This window comes from Prunus persica, chromosome G1, assembly GCF_000346465.2.
Source record: "Prunus persica cultivar Lovell chromosome G1, Prunus_persica_NCBIv2, whole genome shotgun sequence".
NCBI classification, from domain to species: Eukaryota; Viridiplantae; Streptophyta; class Magnoliopsida; order Rosales; family Rosaceae; genus Prunus; species Prunus persica.
This window is the reverse complement of record NC_034009.1, coordinates 1,268,032-1,292,232: the sequence shown is the minus strand read 5'-3', so window position 1 is coordinate 1,292,232 and position 24,201 is coordinate 1,268,032. Positions and strand designations below refer to the sequence as shown.

Here is a 24,201-nt window from a genome sequence, read left to right as displayed (position 1 = left end):
TAAGGAGAATGGGGAAAGAAGAAAACTCATCCATCAACCACTATTGTCATGATGTCATCCAATGTTGCATACATACAAAGAATAATACAATACTTTCCATAATTACAAATTTAAACTACTTTTTTGTGAAAGAATATAAACTACTTTTTTGTGAAAGAATATAAACTACTTTTCAGTTTGGGAGCTTAATGCTCTTTCTGAGAAGTTGATGTGTGGACATATAACACAGTGAAGGTGAAGAGAAGATTCCAAAGGTTTCTCCTGGCCTCCGAGTGATCCAACTGAGCATAGAAGAGAGGGAATAGACATGCTGAAGGAACGATAAATATCTCACAAGAACTGTCTTGTTTTACGGAATAACGAAGTTAAGGGAGTACGTGAGGCTAATCTCTTGGACCTCGGCTTCTGCCATCCTAATCTCTCCAGAAACTCTTCAATCAACCTACAATTTCGAAGTAGAACAAATTAGAGATACAAAGAAAACCAAAACCCAAAAACCAATGCCAGTTGCAAGTGAACTCACATGCTACACATCGACTTCTGCGAAGATGCCAGCTCACGGTCTGGGAATGATTCCTCTAACCGGAAACTCAACCAAACATAGAGATCCAAAACCTTCAATTTTGGCACCAACAGAGAGATCTTATCGGAGGCTGACCTCACAGAGTAGTTTCAAGTGCAAAGACATTACTTTTAAGAAGCTCAAGTCAAAGAAACCATTTATCTTATCGTTCTGAATACATAGTATGGTACCAAGTACTTTCAGGTAAAGTGCAAGTACATATTTAAAGCTGATGGATTTTGTCTTTTGGCATCTGCCATTCTGGAAATCATTCCCAAAACTAATTCGTACGAGGTAGAATTTAGTGATTTCCATCAAATGGGTTTGGGAGTGAAACATTCCATGGTGAAATTTGGAAGTTAGAACCCCACATTCCTTCTCAGGAAATAGGCAATCTAAAGAAACAATATTACCTTGTGAATGGATTCAAGCTCCTTGAGTGCAGCTTCTGTTTGTGGTACCTTAAGTGTCCCTGGTGTGAATATTTCTCGAAGCCGAACAATGCCGGTATTTGCATAACTTTGAGCAAACTGTACCAGGACAGTCTTGTTATAATGGCTGCCCATTAAATTAAACAGTACACACTCAAGGACAGTATATTAATTTTACCTGTGTAAGACCCTGGGATGAAATTTCATCATCCATGTCAACTGGGCTGCAGATCACAATGATTAATGAATCTAATTCTGAACAAGTTAAAAAGCTTACCCAACATGATTGTTAACTAAATTTTCTAAATCAAAGAGAAGACCTATTGAAAAGGTAAATTTCATTCTAAAACTTAAAAAGACAAACTCAGGTAGAAGTCTCTCCTTTATTTACCTTATACAGAAACGGTACTTATCTTGCAACCCAAGAGGCAACTCATCAATAACAGCTGCAACTTTCTGATCAAAGTGAAGGATGAAGTAAGCAACAAAAAAAGTTATCAAAATCAATTGTTAACAAGAAATACCATGTTGAGTTCCCTGACTCATTTAAAATTAACCAAAACGCACAAACATACCAATACTTCTTCACAGTTGGCAATGAAATAATTGTCTGATAATTTGGCATTCTCTACAAAATGTGCCTGCCAACACGTAGGGGAAGGAAATGATACATACATACATAATATATCTCATTAAACAGGAGGCTTAAACTTCAATAAAATAGAATGTCAACAATCAAATCAATTTTTGGTTATAATTTTCATTTTGTTTGAAGTTTTCAAAGCAAACACGAAATGACCAATCTTGGATTCATCTCTTACTATTGTTCAAGATGTGTAAATCATCTAAAAAGTTCAAATCCACTTATAGATCCTGCTACTGTGAAATCTATTATATGTTTGGTTTCAAAAAGCAACAAGATCCAAAACGCTGTCCGTGTGAAGTACAAGTGAAATGTAATCAGCCGGAATAATTTCCCATGTTTTACTTTTGAAGTAGCTTCAACTGTCAACAAGCTTCACCTATGCCCTAAATGATACTTATTTCTTACGCTTTCTTTTATTTGATAAAGTATTCCATGACACTAATTTAGTTGAATTGATCACCCTGAGCATATCTTTGTAGTGTTCCTCTGTAATACACACATGTACACACAAACATATGTAAGCTCGTATGCATGCGTTCAAAGATACAGAGCCCATGAATAAACACATACACAAGAACAGATACAAGTTATAAAGAATATAGAGATGATAATGAAACCAACCAGTATTTGGTAGAGACCACATTCTGGGTGTAAACGTGAATACATATACATAAGATCAAAGGTAGGAAATAATCCAGCACTCTGCATTATAACAATTGCACCCGGTTAGAGGACAAGGGACACATCAATGTGAACCAAGATGTAGAAGTAGATGCATCATAAGAATCAAATAAATGTTCTTTGCAATAGATAATAGCATAATCACCTCAAGAGTCGGAGATGGGGATTCTAGTGATGAATGAAGCAAGGGCAGATCATCTGCATTTAAACAAGTCACTTCACCAACAGGAAACTTTGATCCATACCTGCCAGCTCTTCCTGTCAGAAAAACCAGTATGTTCGTCCAAACATACAGAACCCATCATTTCAAGGTAAGAGTATAAAAGGTTACTATTTACACAAAACAATTAAAGTTAGTGGAAATTACGAAATTTTCAACATAACACACCACAGCACCTTCATGCACTATAGATACATCACAAGGATATGGGAACCTATAATTTTAGCTCTTATCATTATGGTAAAGTATCCACCATTTATGAAGTATTTCTTGCAGCAACTAGAGGTTATGAGAATGCATGGTAATGACACATTAATGCCTTAGAGCAAATCAGGGATCCTTAAAAGCAGGGAGTATGAATGATGCACACCCCTCATAGGTTTTTATATGACGATTACATAGAGCACTAACAGATACCATGAAATTGTGGTCATTTCAATATTGAAATATTTCAATTCGGGGTTCTGATTAGTTTAACTGAATAAATCTTAGAGATGGAATAATTAAGTCATAATTCGTTGGTTGATTGTATCATTAACTTCTTCTTTTTTTAATTACAGGTATCAATTGATTCAACAATTGGATCGGTGGAGTTATCGTATTATTAGTCTAGGGTTTATCTTTTTAACCGTAGGTATTCTTTCAGGAGCAGTCTGGGCTAAAAGTAATAAAAGATTTAAGACGAAACAAGCTCATAACAGACTTGTTCATTTTTAGACGAGGAAGATGTTATCATGATGCCTTTTCTGGCACTTGTGGTTGGAGAGTAGTAGAGCGTTTGAAGGAGCTGATCCAAAGGACCAAAGGATACTCAGAATAGCGTCTTGACAAGCCACCTATACTCCTTGTATATTTGTCAGATTATGCCCTTTCTCTACATCTTTAATTTGATGTACTTCATGTGTACATAGGTGACACCCCCTTGAGTCTTTCATTAACCATAAGAGTAATAGACACATGCCATCAAGAGAGCTTAAAAACCTCATAACATACCAACTCCAAAAATTGGTTCGTTAAAAATTTCAAGAAATAACCAACATAAAGATAAGAGAGAAGGGGAAGAGTGAAGGAGAGCTACAAACAATAGCTCGGAACTTTAGAGTAGATCAGAAATTGTTGCTGTGGAAGTTGATGAAGATTCATGGGGTGGGAGAGGAATAGACTAAGGATTTACACCATGAAAAAGACTTAGGTTGTGCTTCTTGGTTAGGAAAATGCCTCACAGAACCGGCATAGACTAGAGTGTATGACAGGTATTATATAGGTTTATATAAAACCAGGGTTTTAGGATCGATGTTCGGAGACCTAGATTTTAGGAAGATGTATTTGGGCTGCCTTGATAAAATTCTGAAGAAATTAAATACAGATATACTTACAAATAGGCTACTAGCATTAGCATCAAACTAAAATATGAACCTCACCTATATGGACTTACAAGTTGAAACTTTAAAGTATATGCTATTAACCCAAAGAAGGAGTACCTGCAATTTGTTTGACCTCAGGTACAGTGAGTTCCCGCTTCTCAAAACCATCAAATTTCTTCATTGTTGAAAATATGATCCGAGAAATGTTCAGATTAAGACCCATCCCAATTGCATCACTTGCCACAAGAACATCAAACTCACTGCTTGCATCATTGAACTTTGTTGCCTGCAGTCCTAAAGGGTATATTAACTGAGAAATTGTGGGGATCATAGAAGGTTGAAACTAGAAAGTCAATCATTACGACCAAAAACATCCACAATTGAATTGGAATCTGCATTTTATTCTTTTACATTCAAAACAGTTTAGCAAGACAGTAAGCTTGTCACCAAAGGAAATCATTTAAGAAAAAAGATACCTATTTGCAAGAAGGAACTAATACCTGTCTTGTTCGAGTCTCTGGTGGGAGTGAACCATAAACAACAGAACAAAGATGCTTTCCCCCATTTTCAATTTCTTTCTAGCAATACAATAAACAATACAAATGCACTTTGACAAGTTAGTACAACAGTAATACCGTAAATGAATAGAATCAAGAAAGACAAAGAACATCAACAGAAGTTCAAACAGCATCAGCAATAAAACGCTTATAATATAATATAAAAAAAAGTCCTTTTTGAGCCCCGAAACAAAAGTAAATATTAGTATAGCAGGGAAACATTTTCTACTGAGACTTGAGAGAATAGAATAAAGCTTTCTCAACCAATGACCATTTTTAGACTCAAAATTTTCCTTTAACACCCAAATTCCTTTCTAGTGTCTCTTTTCCAAGCCTGATCTCATATGTACCTCAAAGTAGAATATATATTATCACTATCAAGACTCAGAGAAGCAATCTCAATTATTCCCATCCAGCCAACAAAGACAAGTCACGCATCTCATACAAGAGACACACAGTCAGTTCAGTCTTTCAAAATCTATCCTTTAGGTTAACCCAGCATTATAGAAACTTGGATGCCAGTTCTCATCTTCATTTCTTTTCCCTCCAGAGAAGAGCTTATGACTAACAAAAGTTCTAGAAACTCTTATTCTTTGGGACATAAAGCATCGCATACCTAAATAAATAAATAAAAGTTCATACTGTACAGAGATAAGCTCGAGTTTCAAACACAAACACATCAGGAAACTAATCTAAGAAGATGTAACTAGGAAAAATATTGAAAGTAGGTCTTGCGTTAAACATAAACTGACACGCGCACCTACATATTTCATGACATACAAAAACAAATACAAGATTGTCGATCACTACCTTCAATTTGTATATTTTATGACGTGAAAAAGTTACAATGCAGTCGCCTGTCCTTATATTAGAAAAGGAACCGAGAGGAACCTTCATTGGAACAAGAGGTGAAAGTCTCTCATAGAAGTTAACCTAATCAAAACCAAAAACAAGAACACATTGAGAGGAACAAAGATAAAAACAAGTGACAGAAGGAAATCGGAAGAGCATTACTGAATACACACATCATATGCTCATAAAAGCACTTAACCAATACAATCAATCTAAGGAGATACAAATCATGAGCTTCAGGTTTATTGAAGTTGATGGGAAATTTTCATTCAAATGTCAAACCATCGTATCCTCAAAATTTTAGACAAATCAATGATGTCCTGAATACATACTTTTGTCAAACGATCCAAGGAAAGTATGTGGACACTCTCAAAATTTCTCAAAATACAATTCAGATTATAAATCCCTCCCTCTCACTCATATAGCAAACTTTCATAAGTGGAAACCAGAATAAATACAAAGGAAAATCCTCTAACACCTAGTTTCTGGCTGAAAATACAGTAAATATATTATTGATATTGCAGTAGGCTTCTCATTATTGTCTTTCTGAAACAATCAAAGTGAAATGAACTTACAGCATGGACATTACAGTTTGGGGTCTTTATTAATAGTTCAAATGAGTAAAACACATGCACAGAGAAAAATACCTAACAAGTAATTATGTAGCATCCTTATCCCTCTGGTCCAATACAAACTACTTTACTAAAACAAGAAAGACTTTAGCAAATCTGGCTACAAAAAACCCTATTACCTCAATATGATCACCAGTCACTTTCAGTATTTCCTGAATAAGAGGAACAGCAGCTGGATCTCCACAAAGGTGAAGTTCGTCAGCAGAAATTCCTAAAAGAGCACGTGTGAATGAAAAACCCCTTGTCTTACAACCCAACATCTGACCAAAGAGAAAAAGATAAAAAAATTAATCCAGAAAACAGAGAAAAGCTTTCAACCAACTCTTGAGTTAACTTGTGAAGGAAAAATGTTCTCGGGCGGTCTGACCGAAAACTCTAAACAAAATTTCTGACTCATACTTGGATACAAACAAGTACTTAGATCATTTCCTTGAATGTGCACTAGTCCATATGCCTCAATAATTTTCCATTTCCACCAAACACCACAATCTCAATTAAACAACAGAGACTGATCTTTAAAAGGTTTCTAAAAGGTAGGAAGCAAATCTCTAGAGTCCACATAAATAAAATCAACTTGCCTGAATTTCGTCAATAATGGCACAATGGTAGTGGGAGGTTACATCAGCCATCTCAACTGTCACAGCCGTATGTTTTGCACCATCAATCTCCTCTCTTTCTTGTCCTGTAATTAGATCACAAGGAACGTTTGCCTTGTTCAGCCGTTTGGCAACCTCCCAAGCCAACAATCTCAGAGGACCACAATATATGCCTGCAGAGAAGGGAAAAAAAATACCGAACTATATTCAAGGCATTATTATAACAGCTTGTCATTAATTACCTGAGTAAACTGAATAATCAAAACCACTGCAACTCACAACATACCAGATGGACTTGATTCGAGTCGCTTCAGAGCATTGTGCGTTTTACCACTGTTCGTGGGACCCATGTGCAGGATAACCTTGCGTTGCTTACTTCGAGCTTTTGGATACCATGTATGAGGAGAACTGAAATTTGACCACATTCAATCATGAGGATAAAACTAAAGGATGCTAAATGCTCTTCATGGAAAAAAAGAATATAACAATCCAAAGAGGAATGTAAAAGGAAAATGACACATTGTTGGATCCTAAGTCCTAAGCTTTGAGACTCTAGTAACAGCTGTATGTAAACTCCAAGCTTGGCTCCATTTATCCACTTGAAGTACAATATGAGTGACCAAAACTAGAAAGATACAGTAAGAAGTTGAGAAATCACATTATATCGAATCGTAAAATTGTCATACCACATATTACATACGATTTTTTTTATTTTATAAAATGACTGTTTAAATATCTAAATTGAACCTACAAAAGGAAAATAATAAAATCATTTTCGAAAGCGGGAACAAAAGAAAATACAAAAAAGAACAAACTCATCCAGAATGCTATGCAAGACAATAGGAAACTGGTAGTTATACTTTGCTTCCAAACAAGTCTTACATAATTTACAATTGCATATCCAAGGCAATAAATAGTTAAGAGCAACAAATTTCTTACGTCAGGTCTGTAAAATCAAACTTTGTGGCACCACTGGAGCTACTATACTGCTTTGTCTTATCAAAAACATCAACCAAAGTTGCGACCTTCAATTCCAAGTGCAGGCAAAAGGGCCCCATATTACCTGCTAGGCCTGTGGAAATGTAACAATAAGAAACAATATCCAAAAAAAAAAAAAACTAGTTATAGCAACACTCGGATTATGAAATTACACATGAATCAATCTAGAAATTCTGAATTAGCAAATCCCAAGAGCTCATAACATCCTTTACAGACTAATTACAAGTATAAACATGTCGGCTTATGAAGCGGGCGACATCTACAAATTTTAATGAATATTTTTTTGGTACATTAAAAAGGTAAACAACACCGATCTAATGTTCTCTTCATCTCTATCCACTTTTTTGGAGAGAAAAAAAAGTAGGCCAAGAGAGGAAGTCAGGCCACATTTCTCTCAAAACAAGTGTGCAGTGAGCGCATTAGAGTTAGCAGTATAATTGATCTTCACTTCGCGTTTCCCTTTCCCTCGTTACCCAACAAAGTTGTTGAAATAAATCTGCTAAAATTTCTGAAAAGTAAGCACATGAGAATTGGAAAATGGAAAAACTATACTTGTTTCACAATGAGTTCCAAACATGTTGTAAGTACTAATATTTGAAACAAATTAAAAATGACAAATAGCAGAACCCGCCTATTGGATAATATTATATTTAACATGATCAAATCAAATCACGCAAGTCAGATGATTGCATTAGACTCACGAATGCACTGGTGATTTCCCAAGTTACAGGAATGATACATAACGAACACTCCTGCAGTTTCTAGGCTAGCAAAACTGATATTGCAATGCAGAATCCAAAAGTTCAACACTTACCCGCAGTTTAATCCCACTATAATCAAATTTCTAAACTTGGGTTGACTTTATTCATCCTAAAAGAAGAACATTCTGTAACCAAATAAAAAGCAACATAAAGCTTGCTCTTTTCTCCACCGTTCTCTCAGCAACCAAACACCTTATAACTACAAAAGCAACTAAATGAAAGGAAAAAAAAAATGTGGGTTTGAAGGAACGAACCGTGGAGAGTGCGAGAAACGCCCACAGATGAAACTCTTCGGGAAAGTATTAACGATGCCGCCATTGTTTTGGGTTCAAATTTTCCAAAATAAAAAAGAAAATTATGGCAAAAACGTTACTGCTATTGTTGTTGTTGCTGCGTTTATGAGGATTAAAGTGTTAAAAAGAAAAAAAAAAATCGTTGTGAGTTATGAGACATGTTATAGGAAAAAGGTTTGGTTCTTCTCTCTCAAAACACTAAGTGCCGAACTCATTCTTCGGGTGGGCTTCAATTCTCTTCCACCGTCCTCACTCAACTTTCCGTTTAGGTCCTAAAAGTAGAAAATTGGATACTTGGCTGTTAAAATACCATAATACAAACCCTCATTGTCAATTTGTCATTCATGATTGGGATTTGAAGGTCAACGTACCCAATGAAAAGGGTTTGACGACCTCTAATCTTATATACAAACCCTATAAATATCCCCTCTATTTAAGCTTTCCTTTCGGACGTCCTCAAGCTTTCAGGTCCCGTTTGGTTCACGAAATGGATTTGAGAGGAAATCAATTCGCATGTCATTTCCTAAGGAATGAGAATGAAAAATTCATTTCCCACGTTTGGTAATGTCGGAAAAGTAACCGGGAGATTTCACTTTGTTTCCTTTCCTATATTTGTTTTGAGTAGAAATGGAAAACAAATTTTGTATAATTTTCCAATTATACCCATATTAAATCAAATAAAAAAAATGCATTTAATGATACATTGTAATTCTAAATTGTTCATAGGGACAAAATAGTCATGAAAATTGTGCATTGAATGTTGGCTCATTTTTCCAAACTTTCCTATGAGGAGGGAAAACAAAAAGTAAATTTAGGTTTTACCCATAAAAAAACTTTCACTTTTGGAAAAAGCCAAAGCTTTTTGAAAAAAGACAGAATAACCTCTCAACTTTCAAACCAAAGACATGTAAATGTAAAGGATTTCTTAGGAAATCAAAAAATAAATAAGGGCAATTTTGTCCATTTTTGCTTCTTTTAAAAATTTTCTCTCTCCTTTGGGCTTTTTCAAAGTCTCTTCAGTTTCACACTGAGCAAAGCCCTAACGTCATACCTATAGAACCCATATGACCCAAATGATAAGGGCAAGATGCAGTTTGCTTTGGTTTCGGCCCAATATTGGTGGGCCGGTTTGGTTTCAAACCAACATTTATACATATGATGCGGTTTGGTTCAGTTTTAGCTTGACATTAAATCATTGCAGTTTTGATTTGTTCGGGTTAGTCTCAAATTAGTAGTATAACCGAATCAAACCAAATAAATTCGATTAAAGATCGTTTTGGTTCGATCATTCCAATGAAGTAAAAATCTTATGTTCTTTTTACATATATCAAAAACTTAACTTTTGATATTATTAATTTTAAATTATCTGGTTATATACTAATGGGAAAGTTTATAAAAGGATGATGGCTAGCCGATAATACTTATGGGAAAGTAGAAAAATAACAAATTGAGAATAAGTATATTGATTAATTAGTTGGGTGCACTATGAAGCCCACAAATAATCGATGAACAAACATGGCCCATCTTCTTAGATGTATGGCTATGAACCGATCCCAATCACCACTGGGCTGGAGAGACTTAGCTTGTCACTTGGACATGAGGCATATGGTTTCATAATTTGATTGCTGTAAGTCTGATTGTTGGGAAAAGCTTTGTCTCATGTGTTGACTCACAATTACAGGACCATCCTAATATTCCCATGCATGTTTCTTCTACATCTAATGGAGCAAATTTAATTTCATAAGCCTTGAGATATATCCTCCACATAATACAAATGTATCTATTTAGCTGGGCCAAGTCATATTGAATGCTGTGTTAGGGAGCTACACCTACATGCATGACAAGACTATTGAAATGGCCAGAACCTCATGATATTTGGTAGAAAATATAATGCCTGGGAGAGGGAAGAGATGCCTCCCTACCTCACATATGTCAATATGTAATGCAAGAATATAGCTCATCACATCTATTAAATGCTGTTAATATCAATAGGGGTGATAGTTAGTGTTGAGGCACATATATTTTACTATTTGGATCAATACAAATACCGACACGATATTATTATTATTATTATTATTATTATTAGTTTTGTTGAATTTTCTACACTTTAAAAGTGTGCTACATACAATTATACATTGGAAAGTTTCAGAATTCAAAATTTTCGAAATTTCAAAATTGAATCGAAATGTATTTCAAGACTAAATAGACATAGACGAATTAGCCTATAAATGATTGCATATTGTACAATCTACAATGTCACTCAAATTCTAGGGGCTCTTCAATTGTTTTAGACAAGGTCAAATGATTTCATTCTTTTTCAAACTTTGAATACGGTGGTCCTATAACATACTTTTGAGTCTGGACCATGCCCTAGTTTTTCACATCAATCTCGTGAAAGGTATATATACTTGCCAATCAATTTCCAGATACAGAAATAATCAAATGAATCTGGGAATGTACAAAAGAAACAAAAGAAAATTTTCTCGTAATTCCAAAAGGGAAGTGTGGAGCAGTGGAAAGAAGAACATAGCAAAAATAGTCTCGAATAATCATCTAATTATTCAGACAGTAAATCATTATAGCCAAAAGAAATTTCCTGTTTCAATGCATATTTATAGTAAAAAAAATAAGTAAAGGAAAAACCAATATAAAAAGTTTGATATTCCACCATGTTCGATCCTCTATGTATAAAACTTTTTGCGTTTTATATCCCTCATGTAACATTGTGACTGCACAACAATGTTGATCTTCATGGTCATCTTAATAAATGTGAGATTTAATCCGACCGTATATGGTAATTAATTGAAGAAAGAAAAAAATTGCTTGTTGGATAGGTATTACGTTGAACTTTCACAAGTATAACGTAAATCTCACTCTTTACGATGCATCCTATACTTGGTGTGTGAAAGTTTGACACAATGCACGGAACACATAAGAATTTCTCTTAAAATTGTTTTCCTTGATGAATTAGTTACAAAAATCACAAGCATTCCTATACATTCCTAAACCCTATAGAATTTTAATCTCATCCAAAAAATTGAGTAAAAAACAAGCAAGGGAACACCAAAATATTCTTGTAGTCTGGGATTATAAACGTATGTGAGAGGTCTACATCCAAGGGACAAATAAATATATTATTAGGTACAAATGCAGAGGTAAAATGAACTTTGTTTATGCAAGAGAATATGCCAAAGACAGTGACATGTGAGAAAGCTTCGTAACATTTTGAAAACAAAGAACAAAACCTTGTCTTAAAAACGGATACAAACCTCATTAAAGGAAAAGAAGGAAGAAGAATGGGGGATGGGTCTGAAAGCCAACAAAACAAAGAAAACAATAAAAAAGCAATAAGGAATCTTGGAAGAAAATGAAATGCTGCATACCTTTGACTGCCTCGTAAATCTTCATTATATTTGGCCTCAGATTCACCAAGGCCAAAGGGGAAGGAGGGTAGTTTGGGAAACAAAAAAGAAAAAGTAGCAGTACCAAATCTTCTTTGAGTTCTTTATGTTTTATTGACCTATTTTGCATGAATCTTATTTTATTGGGACAACGCAATCTCATACACATACGGTTTGTGAACAAATGCATCTTTTAATCTTTACTCTTTAGAAGACAATTGGTAATCATCATGTTCTATTCCAATGTTTGATTACGTGGAAATTAACTTGAAGGCTAATTTTAATTATAAAACCATCTTCGGTTGCCTTTAATTTGATATGCATTTTGTACGAGCGCATAAATAATTATCAACTGTTGAGCATAATACATCCCACCATCAATCTGGAATTGATATATAAATAATATAAATTTAATAGCAAAATTGAGAAAGAGTTATATTTTTGGGGAATTGGAATATCCTTTATATAGAAATGTCATCCCTTGTGTCAATTCTCAACCAGAATGGATGGTGCTGATTGAAAAAACCAGTTCATCACTTTTGATCTCATCAGTTGCTTTCATTGGAACTGTGGAAGGGAGTAGCCAAGGGTTGTTTATACCCACTCCCTTTGCTCTCATTAGTCAATGGGTGGGATGGGACTAAGATATCCGATCAACTCTGAGATACACTTCTTCATCTTCAGAATCATGTATTTATTTATGGCTTGGTTGAATCCATGAACGTGGTGTTCCCTAGATACCACTTCATGAAATTGGAATGCTTGTGTGCTCTATAGAATCATGGATCAAAATTTTGAATTTAAGGTCTATTGTAGGACCTATTCTATGAATTTTGGATGTCATATTCAACGTTTAGGAGCTATTGGCCTTCCTATCATTTTGAGGTATATTCCTTCAAAGACTATTCATGCAAAAAAGTCAGAATAAATAGAAAATTATTTACCAATTTGAATATCCGTAATTTTTTTTTTAGGGCTTAATTATAGTTCAAGTGGTTAAGAGCAGTTATTCTTACATCCGAAGTCATGTGTTGGATTTTTCCTCCTCTCCCTTTTCCCACAATATCGCTTGTATAAAAATACACTATGGTATCATTTATTTGCACAGAACCAAACCAAATTTATGGACGAAAAAACAATTATATACTAGCATCCTTTCATATGCTTACAATATCCGCATATTGATGAGTATGCATGTCCAAATTTCCCTTTTTTTATCATGTCTTCATTGAATCAAAAGAATATGATTTTTGTTAGATACCCATTTGAATTTTCCTGAAATCCTTCGTCAATTGTGAGGTTCTCAAAGTGGAGAAGAATGAAGTATATTTCCAATCGTAGTGGGGCCACTTTGTTCGAGTTTTTTTCCCTTTAGATATCCAATTACAAGGGATGGCCCATTAGCTCTGTGTCTTTGATACAATCTCTCACTTTACATGTTCCTTTGCACTATTTCAGTACTAACTTTTTCTCGTTATTGCTTCAAATCATTCCCTAAGACCCACATTAGCAGAAGCAAATTGAAAACAATGTCGTCCTAAAATCCATCCATACAAAAGCAAAAGCAAATAATTCACCAACCATTTCATGAAGATTGAATGATTTAATGCTGATTAGATAACCTTGATGAGCAAAATGGAAGTAAACTCATTATTACATGTTTTTGAAACTTGGGGTAGTGCGTATATGATACCATTTTCTAGTTAAAAAAATTGCTTAAGTTTTTCTTTTAAGTTTTTAAACTTGCAAGTTCACTCATTACTACTTCATGGCCTTAACCCAAATGGAAACTTTGGATTGAGAAAAGTAATTTGGTGGCAGACTCTCTTGCGGATATTGAGCATGATTTAGCTCAGCCTAGCTAAAACATGGACTGTCTGACCAAAAAGAATGAAAAAGGCTAAAACATGGCCTAATTGTTTTCTGTATATAAATGGGGTTGTGGATGCCTTAGGTTTTTGAGTGGAAGTCTTTTTATGTATGCTATTTTAAGTGCTATTTCAAAGGGTTTGTAATTTGTTTAATTTATTTTTTAAGTACAAGCGATTGTGCGTCGTTTTGGGAGTTCGTACTTCTGTCCACATGGATAGATGTGGAATGGCTTAATTTAGTGGTACTTTTTTTCCAATGTTGAAAATTTGAATTTATTACTAATTATTTTTGCTAGAGCCTGAAATTGTGGTACAGTTGGGCTTTTCATCTTCATAACAAAGGCAAACAATGCATTTATATGCAAGTCCCAATCTTGCATATCTATTTGGGACCAATTGGTCATCATAAAAACTACAAGTAGTTAGTGGAGGCTAATGAAGCTATTAAGGATTTCCATTTGGAATGTGGGTGGATTTTGATTTATGCCTTTGTGGTGCCCCCAACAACAATTGTTCCGCCGTTTGCACAATACATTTTGTCCTCTAACATGTAAAGCATGCCCCTAATCAATGGTTTAAGACCCAATAATAATCATGAGGATTTGCGACAACTAATACAAAATGCAAGAGACAGCCTAGCTCTCTCTGCCTCTTGGATGCTTATGGGGTCATGGGTATTAAGAGTTTAATACTGGTCAATTAAGACTTCAAACTTTTGGGGAAAAAAAATTAGGACTTCAAATTTGAGAGCCTATCCTAAACCAAAAAGGGTAAAGACCTTGTTTTGTTCAAAGATTGGCTTTCAAACATGTTGTTGTTGAAGGCTCAAGAAGAGCTAGAGTTTGGCATGGGCGGCGGGCACATCAAACTATAGAAGTAGGACACTTTGTGTGACCACACAAATATTGCTCAAATGCCTTCTAAGTCAAAAGATCCCCGTGCAAATAATAATTATAATAATGAAAATAAAAATTAAAGATAATGTTATATAAATTCAAATCTATGTTAATGTGGTCTAGTTTAGTGGAAAGAGCCTTGACTTGCAGATAAGTGATCTCAAGTTCGAATTTTCATGACACATTGACAGTATCCCTTTTCTCCCAATATCGTTTGTATAAAAAAAAAAAAAAAAAAAAAAGCTCACATCTTTATAAGTTGGTAGCTTCTAAAGAATTAAAAAGAGAACCCCAACACCCAAAATTTGGGACAGCTGCATATGTTTCCAAAGACACAAAACCTAGATTGAGCCAAGAAAGCCTCAAAATTGCTTAATAAACATTCTCCCAAGTTCCCAACCCAACATCCACAATCATTTCATCTATAATAACAACATAGAGAATCGCACACATGACACATACATCCACATTGCTCAAAAAAATTAAAGTTTGGAACTTTGGAAAAACCTAAAAGGACAAAAAATGAAGTTTGTTGAGGGAATTTTATACATTGCTAAAGTTGAATGCCTCCCAAAACCACAAAAACCCAACAATTTCACAAAAACACAAAAAACCCAAGTAGGGAATGTATCAATTTGTTTTGTTTATTGTCAAGACTCAAGACACTATTTCTTCAACCCCAAACATTCTTTGCCAGCAAAAAGAAGAAAATAATAAAATAAAAAAGAGCAGCAGAAAACAAATATAGTATTAGTACTAGAACAAGAGCAGATACATTCCCTTTATCTTTTTCCTTCTTTAACTGCTTTTTACTTTGATGGGTAGACCGAAATGGGGTAGAAGGATACAGCTATAGGGGAGGAGGGTATATGTCTGGTTCTCAAACCTGCCCTTCACTTTGCTGACCGTGGGCAGCCTTTGTTCTGCTGACCGGCTCGTTTCTGTTCAGAAGCTAAAGCTAAACGACATGCCCGTTGCCCCATCATGTTGGGCCTGCCTTGAGCTTTGAGGTAAAATATTTTTCAAATTAAAAAAATAAATAGAAATTAAAAAGAAAAGCCCACAAAGACTGTGTCTTTCTCTCTCTCTGTCTCTGGGCACTTTATACTGTTCAAATTCGATACTTTGCTGTTGTTACTAAGAACGAGGCCCTTTGGTTCAAAGAGAGAGAAAGAGAAAGCTTCGCTTCTCTCTCTCTCCATGTCTGCCGCATTGTCTTGTTCTACTTCAGAATCTCATCTCACTTCCACGCATTAAAGCGTTGTCTCTCTTTCTCTCTCTTTCTCATTCCAGTCGTTGTGCTTTCATATTCTTCTGCGCTTCTTTTGCTTCTCTGAGCCTCAACACTTAGCCACAGAGAGAGAGTGTGTGTATACATAGCACAACAAGACCAAAACAAGAAAACCCATTTGTTGTTTGCTCTCCTTCTTTCAATATTTGGAGCTTTTTTTATTATTATTATTTCTGAGAGTTTAAGGAGCTATTGGGAAAACACAAAGGACTGAACTTGTTCATAGTCTAGAGCTCCTCAGAGTGAAAACCCAGAAATTGGGGAAGGGGAGAGTATCTTTGGCTGATACTGGTTAAAAAACCAGAAGCCCAAGAATTGCAGAGAATAATACTGCAGAGCTGTATGAAGTAATAGTGAAACAATGAGAGATGAGAATTCCAAGAAAAGCAAGGTTTTTTACTTTCTTCTGCTGGAAAAAGTATTTATTTTAATGAAAAATTTATGAATTTGTTTATTATTCTTTTGTTTTGTTTTGTTTTGATTTCTGGAAATGGTTTGCTGATTCTTCAATTTGTTGTTTGGTGAAGCTCTCATGGTCAAAGAAAATGGTCAGAAAGTGGTTCAATATCAAGAGCAAAACTGAGGACTTTCAGGCAGATGATGTTGTTTCTGGAGGTCGAAATCTTTGCTTTGTTTTCTTTACCCATGCGGTACATGATTGGTTCTTGCTATTATTAAATCATTATTGGGGTTCTGGGTGACATAATCTTAAGCTCACTACAGAAAACTGAGAGAAACTATAAAAAGAAAAGTAATTGGTAAATGCTGCTATAGCTTCTAAAATTGACTTATTTTTCAGAAGTAATGTAAAATGCTAACTTCTAAATTCTGACTTATTTTCGTTCTCATAGCTATTCTTATTGTCCTATCTGGTTTGGCTATATATGAAACCAATTTGAAACATGTAAATCTCTTTTGGTGCTTATTTTGACCTCTCTTGTGTTTTCTTTTTTGAACTCAAAATTAATGCATTGCCAATAATTTTCTTCTTCAGGAGGTGATCAGGTCGAATACAGGACTAGCTTCTCAGAGAGGGAACCGTGCACAATTAAGAAAAGCAAGACAGGTTGGGTATAATCTGAAAGAAACTATTTGAATCAGCCCCTCTCTTTCATGTCTCAAGACTAGGCATTATTGGTCTCTTTTCCTCATATTATTTTCTCTCACTTTATTGCACAGAGAAATTTAGCAAGAACCCAGAGCAGGTCCGTCGACGAAAAATGAATCTTGACCATCCTCGAATCATAGATGTAGAAAACCATAGGTAAATGTCTATATCTTCTTTCACAATGTTCTTGATAAAGTACTTTATCTAATATATTATTTATTGACAAGTTTTCTTCCTTTTGATTTGGAGCAGCATTTTTGTTGCTACATGGAATGTGGCTGGAAGATCTCCACCAAGTAATTTAAAACTAGATGAGTGGCTTCATGCCTCACCTCCTGCAGACATTTATGTTCTTGGGTAAGGTTTGGTTGTTTATATGCTATCATCTTTCTGAACAAACTCTGTTATTGACCCGTTGCTAAAAGATATATGTATACTTCTCTCTTTCAGATTTCAAGAGATAGTTCCCCTAAATGCTGGTAATGTTCTGGGAGCAGAAGACAATGGCCCTGCCAAGAAATGGCTGGCTCTCATTCGAAAGACTTTAAACAATCTTCCCGGTACCAGCGGGGGTAGTGGGTGCTATACACCATCTCCCATCCCTCATCCAATTGTAGAACTGCATGCAGATTTTGAAGGATCAAGTAGGCAGAAGAGCTCTTCTTTCTTTCAACGCCGATCATTCCAGGCGACCCAAAGCTGGAGAACGGAGAATGACCCTTCAATCTCACAACCTCGACTTGATCGAAGGTTCAGTGTTTGTGATCGAGTGATCTTTGGTCACAGGCCAAGTGACTATGATCCCAGTTTCAGATGGGGTCATAGGCCAAGTGACTATTCAAGGCCGAGTGACTACTCAAGGCCAAGTGACTACTCAAGGCCAAGTGACTATTCTAGGTGGGCTTCGTCTGATGATGATAATGGACCAGGTGATTCACCAAGTACTGTTTTATTCTCACCAATGTCCTATGGTGGATCTGCATCCAATGAAAATGGATATAGAATGCCAGGAGGGCATTCAAGGTACAACTTAGTTGCAAGCAAGCAAATGGTTGGCATCTTTCTTACAGTATGGGTCAGGAGTGAACTGAGGGATTATGTTCAAAACATGAAAGTATCATGTGTTGGAAGAGGATTGATGGGTTATCTTGGGAATAAGGTATTGATTGAATTAATTATATGGTTGTTTTGATTCTTTTCAATGCATTTTTTCAATTGTAATCAACTTAGCAAATGCAAATTTTCTGTTTGGATTAACAGGGATCCATCTCTGTAAGTATGTCTTTGCACGATACAACCTTTTGCTTTGTTTGTACTCACTTAACATCGGGACAGAAGGAGGGTGATGAACTAAGAAGGAATTCAGATGTCATGGAAATCCTTCGGAAGACCAGGTTTCCACGGGTTAATGGCTCCCGCGCGCTGAAATCCCCAGAAACAATCCTGGAGCATGAGTAAGATTTTTGCTCATCAACCATTGATTACATATTACATATAGTGTTCAGCTGCGTGTATATGCCTCTTTTATAAGTACCATTGCCCAATGATTTTCTTATAATAAACTAATAATGTTTTCTCTCACTTCTTATCTAGTCGAGTTATATGGCTTGGGGATTTGAATTATCGAATTTCCCTCTCATACCGCTCTGCTAAAGCGTTAGTTGAGATGCAAAATTGGAGGGCCTTGTTAGAGAATGACCAGGCATGTTTTCAAGTCCCCCAATATATTTCTCTGTTTTTAAATCCTTGCCTTTGTTCTTTACTACTGCAGTAGTAAAAGTTTCATCATAAATTGACGTTGGTTCTTTTGACAGTTACGGCTAGAGCAGAAACGTGGTCGTGTCTTTGCTGGCTGGAATGAGGGGAAGATTTATTTTCCACCAACTTACAAGTATTCAACTAACTCAGACAGATACGCAGGGGATGATATGCACCCAAAGGAGAAACGTCGAACACCTGCTTGGTAAGACTTTCTTTCCTACTGTATGGAGAATTATGCTTGAAATAGAAGGGAAAATGGGGTGTAAAGTGAAGAAAAATGGATTGATCTTAGAGCAAAATGATGAAAGTTGGTACTGCAGCCTATGCATGGGCATGCCAATAACCAAAAACTTGCAATGCTAATTTGTTCACTTTTGTCGGTGAAGGTGTGATCGAATATTGTGGTATGGTGAAGGTCTCCAACAATTATCTTATGTCCGTGGAGAATCTAGGTTCTCAGATCACAGACCAGTTTATGGTGTATTTTGGGCTGAGGTTGAGTCAAGCCAGAGCCGGTTGAAGAAAAGCACGAGTTATTCTAGTTCCAGGATTGAAGTGGAGGAGCTTCTTCCATATTCTCATGGATATACTGAGCTAAACTTTTTCTGAAGGATGAGAGAACAATGATGACCGACACCGGTCCTGCATTCAAGTATGCTTTCTCTCTCCCTCTCTGATGCCTGCACACAAATGATATGGTTGTCTGAGTGTGTGTTTCACTTGCAGAGATATATATATATATATATATATATATTTTAATATTTTAAAGTTATATAGTTTAGTTGTTCCACTAGGTTGCCAATACATGTTGAATAAGTTCATTTTTTATTTCCTGCAAACCATAATTGGTTTTGCATCCTAAATTATTCAAGCGACCCATTCCCTTTCTCCCATTTGACCCTTGTTTCATGAAAGTTTCATCTGTCACACTCCTGAGCATTCTGGTTGTCTGGGGGGTATAGGAACCTTTTAACTCCACCGCTGTCCGGCTCAATCAGATCCTTCAATCTATACATCTGTCATCCTGTAGAATATACCTTTAAAAAATCTCATTGAAGGAGAGGAATGATGCCTCTTTAAGTAACCTGAAAGTCTCTCAAATTTTCTCTCTCTATTTTCTTGAGCAGTAGATCTCTTGCTTCTTTATGTTCCTAATTTACAATTTGGTCCCCAGTTGCAGGCGGGAATCACTTTGAAGAACTAATCTTGAAGGGTGATGGAGACTTCTCCTAGCCCACAAACCGAAAAAGGTTAGTCTTTTTTTCTTTTTCACTTTTCTTGGTTTTGCTGTACATCTTGGTTTTGCTTTGTCTAATTTGACGCTTTACTTTCTCTTATCAGGTGTTAATTTTGCAATTTTGGTCAGTTTAACTCTATACATCAACAGCAAGTTGTACAGTAACAACAGTTGGTTAGCAGTAAGAAACAGTTTCAGCAGTCAGAACACTGCATTATTTGGTCACTCAATTAACAGATACCTACCCCACTGGCAACTCGAGCATTTCGTCTTCTGCACAATTATTAGGTACTATAATTTTGTTGAAAAGTGAATACTTCTACGCTTATGGTAATAATTACTTGCCCATAAGCTTACCATTAAAAACTTTTCTCTTGCAGGGTAATCTCAGCCAACCAGAACTAGCCAAGTGGGAAGATGAAGGATTTTTTTATTCATGATTCTTTGTGTTTAGGAATTAGGAATATATATGATGAGTGAATGAAAGTGAAAGGGTCAAAATAATCATTTTCTTACATCCTTTTTGTATTAAATGCAAAAGAAGAAGTAAAAGATTTGATGGAGGCCTGTTGAGGCAATTGTCAAAGAAGAAAAAATAGAAAAAATGTTTAAAGCCTCCTGTATCTTCCTGTTGTGGCAATTGATTTTACTGCAAAAGTTGGAGCTGCTCTTGATAGTCTCCCATCCCCACTCTGCATCTGCTTTTCCTTTTTTAACTGTGAGGTTGGTAAATAAACTAGGAAAGCATGGGTCAGTTTTTACAGGTTTTGACAGGTATATGGATGAGCAACCATGATTTAGAGACTGCTTTCATTTGTAGTGGGTTGCATTTCCACATTTGTCTTTACCAGTTTGCATGCGCCAAATTCTCATGATTACCTTCTAGTAAGGACCACTTAGAACAGGTGCAAGCAGCCAACAAAAGAAAACTGCCATGATTTTTATACTCAGTGGACAAATAAATAACCAAAAACAAACGCATGCATTAGAACCCTCGCCCAAGAAAAAAAAATCATTAAAAACGTGAAGGGTGGGATTATTTTTCTAGTTTTACATTAAAATTAAATAACAGGGGAAAAGAATTCATGAATTTTTATTACATAAAGTGCGAGTAGCAGCACAGAATAAAGGAAGTTTTCTGATAGCTATCTGGGCCTTGGTGATTATTTACTGAAAATGCAGTGTACTTCATCTTCATAGACTTGACAAGCAAACCAAATTTTACAGTCCTGCCAGTTTATGTCGAGAAGTCATGATTTAGAGATTCTTTCCTAACGGAGAGATTGCTATCACCCTATCATCACTTCTGTATGTTTCTGCTAAAAGTCTGAAACAACAGAAGCACTAAAACCAAATTTGCCGAGAAGGTGCTTAACTTTTTTTTATTTTTCAGAAATTAAAAAGTTGAAACCCACTAAATAAACTTGGGTTGCATTAGGTGTCAGTGTGGTTCCTTCTTTTTATTCTTTGTCTGTCCAATCTCTCCTTCCATGATCCATCCATGGGCTCTGGCGGTGGACTCAAAAACCCAACAGCAACAATAACTCAAATTTAGTAAATTGGTTTTTAAAACGGAGCTTCCAAGTCATATTGTTAATTGTTTCTGGAAACAAATGAGAAGCTAGTGGTAAAGAAGTTTAATTTATTCTGCAGTCACATTTCCTAAATATTTTAAGTGGCAATTGGAAGTGAATATACAAACAGATATTTGGCTTTATACATCAATCAAATAAATAAACATCACATGATCTCAGGCCTAAAAAGTTTCCTACAATTAATTGCCATCCAATAAGAATAAAAAATTATCAGTAGATTAGCAGACGTCTCCTTATCATTAAGAATTGTAGCTGGCATCTTGGTTTCTGTTTATTCAGAAACCATTGACAATTAACATGCCAAGCTACGAAAGAATTTGTAAAAAATAGTTTTTCCTACACTAATGTAGTCTACAGTGCCAGCTTCAGTGCAATGGTGCATTTGGTTTGCCAAAAACTTCCATTTTTCTTATTTCAAGATCTGCAGCAATTTTTTTGTCAAACCCGTCCAAAGCCATCTGATTGTCTCGGCATTCAGGGGAGCAATATGCAGTTAGGCATCTGCATCATCAAAATTTCAGGTCATATTAGTATCAGTGTGAAACATCACGTATTTTGATGTAATCTAATCTAACAAACAAGGAAAACCTGCAACATTTCAAAAAGTTGTTAAAAATGCGTAACATGCATGAAATCAGTCAAAAACAAGTATCTGTAATGTATAAGGTAAACCAGATAAAACAAATAATTGGGGTTACCCTGTTTTCACAAATAATCTACTTCATTCCCTCCAGTTTTCCACATTTGTACATAGTTTCTAAAATTGATGACTAGCAAGAAAGCTTCTACATAACTTACAAGTAATGCTACACGAATCACATTCTTTTCTTAAACCGACTTGTATTAGCAACGTTGGATACACATAATTTTATCAATATAAATTATTTTTTAAGGGATATGAACTTTTAAAATTAGATTAGACTAAAAACAGGGAGATCACAAGCTGATATCAACATTTTTGGCGCTATAAACTAGTTCCAAGATTTTAAATCCTATTTGCCTAAAAACCCGATTAGAAAAAAGAAATTAAAGCAAAGTCGACTTACGTACCCATACATGTAGACATCTCCATCTTGTTTGAGTTGCTTCTTGCACAAGGAACAGCATTTGAGGAAAGCTCTGAACCCTTCATCAGGCTGCTCCTTAAAGACGTAGTCGCTTTTCTCCTCAGTCGGCGAATTCAACCTAAAGATACTCGGCTGATGCTGAGACTGAGGCTGCTTCTCCAGCTGTTTTATGGTTTGGCTCTGAGGCCTTTTCTGCCGCGCCGGTTCCCCAAGAGGCACAGACGGCTGAAGAGGCTGAATATGGGTGTACAACCCTGTCTCACCCTGACTTGATGAGCGGAGAAGACGGCACCGTTTTGAAACCATTGCCTTGCAACTGGGTTCTGGGTTCAAGAACAAAAGGCTTGGGCTTTTAATGGTTTTGAAGCAGAAATCACAGGGATTAGGATATGGGTTTTGGGTAAAAATGTTCAAGATGAAGTCTTTTTTATGTTTAGTTATTCAAATTGGGGAGAGTGAGCTAGAATTAGGGTTTTTGTGTGAAAGTATTAGACTTGCAGAAGAAGGAAAAGTAAAAGAAAGAGGGAGGGAGTTGCTAGGTTAGAACTATTGGGTTTCTAGGTGGTTAGTGGTTGATCGGAGGGAGCAGTGAGCATGGGAGAGCAAGGTGGCTTTATATTATTTATACATGAATTTCATTTAATCCTCAGAGAATGTGGAGAAGGATTTTTCTCTTGAAAATAAGTTAGGATTCTGAATTCTTTTCCCATAACGGTTATGACACGATTTGCCGCCACTTGAAGAAGTTTGTGTTCGAGTCCCTTACGGATTGTGATTAGTTGCATTTTGTGTTTAAAATGGATTTTTCCTCCAGTTTTTGTTTTTCGAAATTTCTGTGTTTATCTACATTCTTTTTCTGTTATTTTGGGGGTTGTTTGTTTGCTTGGATAAATTCAAAATTTCTAAACGACATGTTGGGCTAAATTTTGAAACTTTGGATTTCAAATTGGGCTAGCTAAGCCTGTCGGGATCTTTGAATATTTCGAGCTCTCGTAAAAGCCAGGCTTAAGAGGGGAGGGGGAAGCTTGAGAAAAAGAGAGAAAATAGATCCATTTAAACATGTATACAACGTTTAGAGAGCCTATTTAGAGAAAAACAGTACTCAATTAGCCACTTGTCATTATCTAATTGGTTCTTATTGTGTGTTTGCTAATCACAAATTGGAATTAAAATTATGGATAATTCATGCGTTTACTTCACATCAAGGAATTTAAAAGTAAGTGGGGCCCGCGAATTCCTAATTTTGGAGACATTGGATTCTTGGATGGGAGGTGGTATTCTAATTCATGAAGAACTAACCCATTAGGAATCCATCTTTTTTTACCCATTATATCCTCATGCAATTTTAAAAATTCCAAATTTGCCATCAACTTTAACCTA

At 35.7% G+C, this 24,201-nt stretch overlaps 2 protein-coding genes across 3 annotated transcripts; one reads left to right on the top strand and one right to left on the bottom strand.

Moving 5' to 3' along the window:
• LOC18788520 (DExH-box ATP-dependent RNA helicase DExH16, mitochondrial) lies at positions 13-8,906 on the bottom strand. Of its 2 annotated transcripts, none has more exons than XM_020562659.1 (16): positions 8,556-8,906; positions 7,481-7,613; positions 6,828-6,949; positions 6,524-6,714; positions 6,065-6,205; positions 5,272-5,394; positions 4,405-4,482; positions 4,022-4,190; positions 2,466-2,578; positions 2,261-2,341; positions 1,569-1,634; positions 1,385-1,449; positions 1,172-1,217; positions 976-1,092; positions 524-615; positions 13-442 (listed from the first exon to the last, which is right to left on the bottom strand). In XM_020562659.1, the coding sequence occupies exons 1-16, from the start codon at positions 8,617-8,619 to the stop codon at positions 331-333; spliced, it is 1,713 nt and encodes a 570-aa protein (XP_020418248.1). In that variant the 5' UTR covers positions 8,620-8,906; the 3' UTR covers positions 13-330. The 2 variants fall into 2 exon arrangements, with proteins under 2 accessions (XP_020418248.1, XP_020418252.1); XM_020562663.1 differs by lacking the exon at positions 8,556-8,906 and adding an exon at positions 8,355-8,379.
• LOC18792171 (type IV inositol polyphosphate 5-phosphatase 7) lies at positions 15,708-20,849 on the top strand. Its single transcript, XM_007221934.2, has 13 exons — positions 15,708-16,444; positions 16,581-16,668; positions 17,048-17,119; positions 17,233-17,317; positions 17,414-17,518; positions 17,612-18,320; positions 18,422-18,615; positions 18,755-18,863; positions 18,976-19,124; positions 19,309-19,574; positions 20,097-20,172; positions 20,264-20,447; positions 20,540-20,849. The coding sequence occupies exons 1-10, from the start codon at positions 16,415-16,417 to the stop codon at positions 19,529-19,531; spliced, it is 1,764 nt and encodes a 587-aa protein (XP_007221996.1). The 5' UTR covers positions 15,708-16,414; the 3' UTR covers positions 19,532-19,574; positions 20,097-20,172; positions 20,264-20,447; positions 20,540-20,849.